At 35.5% G+C, this 7,323-nt stretch overlaps 1 protein-coding gene across 1 annotated transcript; it reads right to left on the bottom strand.

The window, feature by feature from the left end:
• Positions 1-2,946: 2,946 nt before the first annotated feature.
• Positions 2,947-4,813, bottom strand: LOC108968097. The gene is made up of 3 exons (XM_018931869.1): positions 4,779-4,813; positions 3,353-3,480; positions 2,947-3,290 (listed from the first exon to the last, which is right to left on the bottom strand). Exons 1-3 carry the CDS (start codon positions 4,794-4,796, stop codon positions 3,056-3,058), a joined length of 381 nt encoding a protein of 126 aa, XP_018787414.1. The 5' UTR covers positions 4,797-4,813; the 3' UTR covers positions 2,947-3,055.
• Positions 4,814-7,323: the final 2,510 nt, after the last annotated feature.

Raw genomic sequence — 7,323 nt, 5'->3', positions numbered from 1 at the left:
GAGACAGCCATTCGTCCGTCAGTCAGGGAACGTAGCCAGGCTTTTGTTGTATTCAATGTAGACGCGCGACATCGCGGCTGCCGGTTGTCACGCAAAGTGCAGGGTATAAAATGCATTTAAAAGGGAATTGCGATGCATAAAATGACGAAAGCGTGGTAAATGCGAGCTATTACTGCCACCAATGCTGAYAACTAAGTGCTTTGTTCGTGCCGCCAACGCTGGCCAGTTGCGTCCTTGTGCGTGCGTATGTGCACGTGGATAAGTGGCGGCGTGGTGTTCTGCTGGCGGAAGTTGTTAAGACGAACGGCAAAGCCAGCTGGAAGCGCTGAACCCACAATGGCGGTTGCATTTCCATTGCACTACAAAATGCTCAAGTATCATTGGTGTCGTAAATGCGGAGTTTATGCCACAATATGCCAAGTGCTGCGTAAGGAGAAGCGTGCTGAAATATGCAACGTTAAGCGGTATTACTGCCAAATTTGCACGATATATCCAATTTTAAATAAAAAGGATTTGAAATTATAGTGTCTTAACATTTCTTATTTCAAGTTAATAAYTTCTTCTTTGCGTATTAACACTTCAAATAATTAAAATATTTCAGCAAATTGCATAAATTTACCTGTCAGTGTAGGGAGTTCGTTATTTTCWAATTTTTTTTTCCTACGTTAGTATGACTGTCAGTAACATCTGCACCACTGGTAAAAATTATTCAGAGAGGTTCGAAAACGGATGACGACTTGTCCTGGACGGTTATCAAAATCAACGGATGTTTAATACGTCATTAAAATAAAGAAATTTGTCGACGTTAAGGAGTTAGGGGTAGTCAGAATTTTTCAAAAATTATTTGTTTTTTTTTTGCATTTTCGTTCAGGGTAATATCTTAAAAATATTCTCTCAAATTTTCCCGTTGATTCGATAATTAGTTTTTGAGTTATTCGACAAATAACAAAGAGCGCTCGGGCACTTCAAAGCGCTAGTGTGAAACTTTAAACGCGGTTTCCTCAAACTATTTTTTTTGAACTGGTGACAACAGTAACTCGGAAATCGCTCAGTACATTTTAATGAAATTTGTACAGCTTTTAGAATACATAATAAACTCGCGCCAGATTGGAGGATTATTTTTTTTCAAAAACTTCGTTTTTTAAGACCAATTTTGATTGATTTTGAGACCAATTTGGTTGATTTTTTGGAAAAAATTGATAAAAAAATTTCATAAGGTCGCCATTTTATTAATTTTGGAAAAAAAAACAATACTTCCTTCAGGCCCAGGATTATCTATTTATAAAACTATTTTTTCCTGTCCGATTGATTTTAGATGAATCTCCAAGGACTTATGGTTGTCACCGCAAGTACCTTTTTTGGGAATAGGGTCAACACAAACAACTATAACTTAGGAAATTAAAAATTTTTTTTTCGAAATTTTCGTGACTTTAAGTCAACACATTCAATAATAATGTCACATTACTACTTTTGTAAAATTTAATAGCAAAAAAAAAAAACAAAAAAAAAAAATACTGAAAACTCTAATTTTTTCGTGCCTCTGACTACCCCTACCCACTTAAGAGTTTTCTAGAGAAAGGTTCACGGCAAATGGATGAGATATACGACTGTATGAGATATATGACGGCATTGAAATAATTCGGCGCATTAAAAGACAGCGGCTACGCCATTTTGTTCGAATGGACGAAAACCCTCCATCTCTGAGGAATAGACCTCCACTCTATTGGAACGACCAGGTGGAGGCGCTAGGTGGCGGCTATAATCGCGTAACCGGTGTCTCCAGTAAACAAGAAAAAAAACCACTCCTAAGGAACTTTGTGAGAGTAAATATAAAAAGTATTAAAGAAAAAAAAAAAACCAAGTAAGGAAGGGCTAAGTTCGCGTGTCACCGAACATTTTATACTCTCGCATGATAAAGTGATAATCGAGATTTCAGGCGTGGTTGTAAACCCATTTCATCCATATTTGGTACATGTCATCAGGGTGTTAAGAAAATTTTATATACCGAATTTCATTGAAATCGGTAGAGTACTTCCTGAGATATGGTGTTTGGTCCATAAGTGGGCGATGCCACGCCCATTTTGAATTTTTAAAAAAGGCCTGGATGCAGCTTAATTCTGACACTTCTTCCGTAAAATTGAGTGTTTCTGACATTTTTGTTAGTCGGTTAACGCACTTTTAGTGGTTTTCAACATAACCTTTGTATGGGAGGTGGGCGTGGTTATTATCCGATATCTTCCATTTTGAACTGTATATGGAAATGCCTAAAAGAAACATAACATTGACATAGCTATAGTAGTTTTTGAGATATGTACAAAGTACTCAATAGGAGGCGGGCCCACGCCCACTTTTCCAAAAAAATTACGTCCAAATATGCCCCTCCCTAATGCGATCCTTTGTGCCAAATTTCATTTTAATATTTTTATTTATGGCTTAGTTAGCCATTTTGTGGGTGTGGCAGTGGGCCGATTTTGCGCATCTTCGAACTTAACCTTCTTATGGAGCCAAGAAATACGTGTACTCATTTTTGGTCAAGTTACAGCTTGCACGGACGGACGGACAGACGGACAGACGGACGGACAGACAGACATCCGGATTTCAACTCTACTCGTCACCCTGATCACTTTGGTATATATAACCCTATATCTGACTCTTTTAGYTTTAGGACTTACAAACAACCGTTATGTGAACAAAACTATAATACTCTCTTTAGCAACTTTGTTGCGAGAGTGTAAAAAAACGCGAATATCAGTATCCGCCGATGATCTAAAAGATGAAATGGAAAAAGAAGAGAATCAGTTTAAGAAATTTTTTTAAATTTTCAGTGGTACAGCTGTGCAATATATCTGACAAAAGCTTTGAAAAATAGTTTATGTAGATTAYATTTATTGTCTTCTTTACTTTATAAACAGTAAGTAAAATACTTTCATTAAAAAACATKTTTGATTAATTTGTAGTTAGTATAGATTTCTCTTAATTATTTAATTTTCAATTGTAGAGATTTGCACATAAATTTATTGATTGAATGTGGAAACAACACTCATATAATTTTTCACTATTTACTGCCCTTGGCCAAAGACATCAAGAGCTTGGCACTCAATCCACGCTTCACCACCTTAAAACGCGTTTTATAACCATTTTTRTCGGCTGTATATAGCGTCATTGTCTCAGTATCGCTCTGCTCGTCGTAGGCGGTGTACATACCCATTATCACCAATTCCTCATCCGCAGTGCCGGAATTCATAATAACACCAATCTCCTCACGTACACTGCCATTCGGYTCCTCCTGCCTAGGTTCAACAAAAATGACAGTTAATGTGTTCAAATATTTATAGACTTGTATGCGAGTTACTTGAATCGATAGCCCTCCTTTGTGGGCACCTGACTGTAGTACATGGTGATGAATCCAGGATAAATATAGTCCAACATTTGTGTATTTGCGGAGAGCAAAGAGCTGATAAGAATTGATGCCGTCAAAAGCTTTATGATGACAAAAATAATTGAGTTATAAAAGTTCATTTGTTTAAGAATTCTTATTGCGAAAGATCATAAATATGCAAGGAGATTTTCTATTACGTGTCTTGAGCTTGAGCAATACTAGTGCCGGTTACATGKGTTTCCTCGAGCAAAACCAAAACACTCTTTTTTAACAATTTTTTTCTTATATAAATATATACTATTAGCATTTTTTATTGTTACAAACGTGCACTATTAAAAACAAACTCTGAAATTTTCGAAAAAAGAAATTGTAAACTCGGCCATTGAGACGACGTTTCGGGTGACCTCGTGGAAAAAAGATGCGCCCGGCAGAATAACTTTCTTCAGGATCATCTTAGGTAAAGAATACATATTTTAGTAAAACCCTTAAATTAGAACTTGAACAAACTAAACAAAACTGAAAATTGGATTTTTGGCAGACATTTTCACAAAAAAATAAAATTTCGCATTATTTTTYCCCAAAAAGTTGTAATCGAAAAAAATGCTATTCTTTACGAATTGTCTCTCAAAGGCCTGTGTAAAAGTAGTTTTCGATAAATTTTGCCAACCGACTTCAAAAACACAGTTTCGAGAAAAGCGTGTTTAAAGACGTCGCACTTAGCCCTAGCTACCCTCGATCGTACCAGTTCTACAGGCTGTGTTTCCGAAACGATTACTCGAATCGAACTATGAAAATTTGGGACTTTTACTTTCACTTAATAAGATAATAAAAAATTCGATGTTTTGAAACTCGTTAAGCCATGTAACCCCTAAAATATAGAGAACTAGCTTTCATACGCAATATACTTTTAGAAGGTGAAAGGTGTGGCATTATCACTTTTTCGTCATTTTAATGTTTGTAGAAGAACATAGGGCACGGCAGCTTATTCAAAGATGTCTTAATCTACAACAAAAATTTTTTGTAATTCCATTAGAAATCGAAAAGTTACTCTGTAGAATTCTATAATTCGAGTGACAATTCGGTTCTAGAACAGGACCGTCGGTCTAATAATATGAAAGTGGCGCACAAAGCTATAAACGAATATATTTGACAGATAACAACTCTTAATAGAATCACTTTCCTTATCCCTTTGAAATGTCAAACAATATTTTCTCATTATGTCGTGCTCTTGCAGTAATTACTTCTCATCTTTAATATAGCATATTTCGCCCAATAACGAAAATTAATTGAAATTAACTTTGTAGTATTGGATAATGTTTTCCTTGTAATACAATATAAGATTTAACACATTCAATAGTTTTTGTAGCTGATCGCCAAGCTCTTCTAGAAGATCACTTACCAACTTTACGGACACCATTTCGCACTGTATTACGTTGAAGATGAAACGAAGACTGAAGCATTGCAAAAAGAGGCGTTGACACGAAGGTTTCCAAAACATATGTCATTGAATTCATCACTTCAGATATGCATCATTGTAATTTGCAAGTGGATAGACTCATACACTGACGAGTGGTAAAAATGCAGTCTTTTGTAAGGCAATAAAGTTTCTACCAATTGTCAAAACAAGTGGCGAATCGAACAACGAATGTTGTGAATCATATAAAGCGACTTAYCTGTAAATTTTTTGACCAGAGCTGAGCTCAAGCATAGCAGGCRAAGAAATAACAACTCAATATATACTTACTTTTAACTCAAATTGTATTTTACTTTATTCCACTGTAAATAGACAAATATATGCAAAGCAAATACGTAACCTCGAGGTAAACAGGTGGGTCCAACAATCCTACTGTGGCGATATGCAGATTTGAAAATCATCTTTTGATGTTGTAATAAATAATCAACTGATATACTCCGTTCTTAGCGATTTTATTGATTATTTTTAAATTGTACAAGCTTGAAGACAGTGTGATAGAAATGTACACCTGCTATCACAAGAGATCAATTAATAACGTCTTTAATTGCAMTTGCTTTTGAAGTGTCATGTTCCAGTCATGCAGTGCATATCTATGAAGAACTGATGCTCTGTACATCGAACAGTAACGACAACAGCAATATTCCACCTTAATTATTGACCTATTCTTCACAATTTCTCGTTACCTCCGTTTGCCAACGCGTGATCCAAAATTACCCAATAACTGTAGRAGTATTCTTTTGAAACAAATATTTGTAATAATCTGTCGAAAAATTGAGAGAGTATGCTTGGTATGTAAGCTTCCTACCATCCCATTAGATAATTAAATAAAACTGGCCAGGCACTCGGAAAATACTATATATTTGGTTGTCAAAAAAGTCTTGCGGTATTTTTATTGAATTTTCAATTGTTCATAAAATTTTTTTTGATGACTCATGCCCAGCTCCTGACCAATGCTACGGCTGCTACTATGCCGGTCTCTTTCGACCAATTCAGCGATTTTATCGACAGGCCTTCCGGAGCATGGCACATCTTCGACCACCTCTACACCAGAACGAAAACGTTGAAACCATCGTTGTGCGGTGGAAATGGTAACTGTATCGGGTCCATAAGTTGTCAGCGCGTGAAATGAGCTTTCCAAAAAGGTATAGCATGACCCGATGCGACGAATAAAACTGGAACTACGCGCTCTCAGCGCCAACTAGCGAAAATACCGCAAGACTTTTTTGACAACCTAATATTTCAAGTTCTTTAAAAATCGAGAGTTTCTAGCAAAACATGCATATGCACATATCTATGAAAAACAAATCTCTTTTGCTTTTTATGAGTGAATAATATTTACCTAATACGCTTTCTGGTTTGGCCACATGTTAAGTCACCAAGATCGCGAAGACGACAGAAATGACCTTCCAGCTAACAACTAGTTCGCTCGAATATGCAAATATTATATTTTATATACCTGTACATGCGCATTCAATTAGCAATAAATATTAAAAATATTGATTAAGCAAATTTAATAATTAAATGATAGACATATATTTCAGGGCTCTTTGGAATGAAAGCGAACAATTATTAATTTAAGGTAGATATTTTCTTCTTTCTATTCATGACATACAAGGTGCGTTCCAAAGTAAACTTTATGAATCTAGCGCTTCCTGGTGGCGCCATCTTTATTTCGACTAGTGCGTTAGAATCTGCAATCGATTGCCCAGTGAGATGGCATTTCATTGATTGGAAGTGAAGTTAATGCGTTTTAAGTGYCAGTAAGTAAACATTAAATTTTTCAAAGTTAAATCAMAYGATATGAACTCGACCAAATAGTATWYAATTGAACTTTTTTACATAATTCATTATACTACTTTTTCGTCTTTAATAGTATATCTAATTATATTCGCGCACTTCGTTTTACCAATATTTTTTACGAATTGAATGATATATACTGTAAGAAGCCAAATTTAAGTTATATGAGGTCTGTGAAAGTATCCCACCCGTTTCTGACACAGGGTATTATTACCGGAAAAATACTCTCTAAATTTCAATAGCATATCTCACAAATATATCGCTATTTTCAGTAAGAAGCCAACTAGAGGAACGTTAATCCACATATTCGATAAATGAAATTTTAAAATATTGTGGTTTGATTTTGAAAACTTTTAGGCATGTACTAACTTACCTTCAGAGCACTATTTGTGCACAGCTTTATGACAATATCTGTATTGGTGCTGGGGTTTTATACTATCAGAGGGGAGAGGGATCAGCTAATCGTCCAATTTTTACACTACTTTCTCTGAAACTCCTAAGTACATAGTAATATATGGGGAGTAGACGTAGCTATCATATGACTTCATCAAAAGAATCCTTCTCCTCAGTATACTTGTTCGTTTTAACTTCATTTTGAGAGATAGGTGCTTTAAAGCTAGTTTGTAACGTGAATTGAAGCTTGGTTATATTACTTTGATAATGATATTTTGTA

The sequence above is a fragment of the Bactrocera latifrons genome, unplaced genomic scaffold, assembly GCF_001853355.1.
Source record: "Bactrocera latifrons isolate USDA-ARS-PBARC rearing strain unplaced genomic scaffold, ASM185335v1 scaffold_202, whole genome shotgun sequence".
Lineage (NCBI taxonomy): Eukaryota > Metazoa > Arthropoda > Insecta > Diptera > Tephritidae > Bactrocera > Bactrocera latifrons.
The sequence above is the reverse complement of the archived record's forward strand: the minus strand, read 5'-3'. Positions and strand labels throughout refer to the sequence as shown.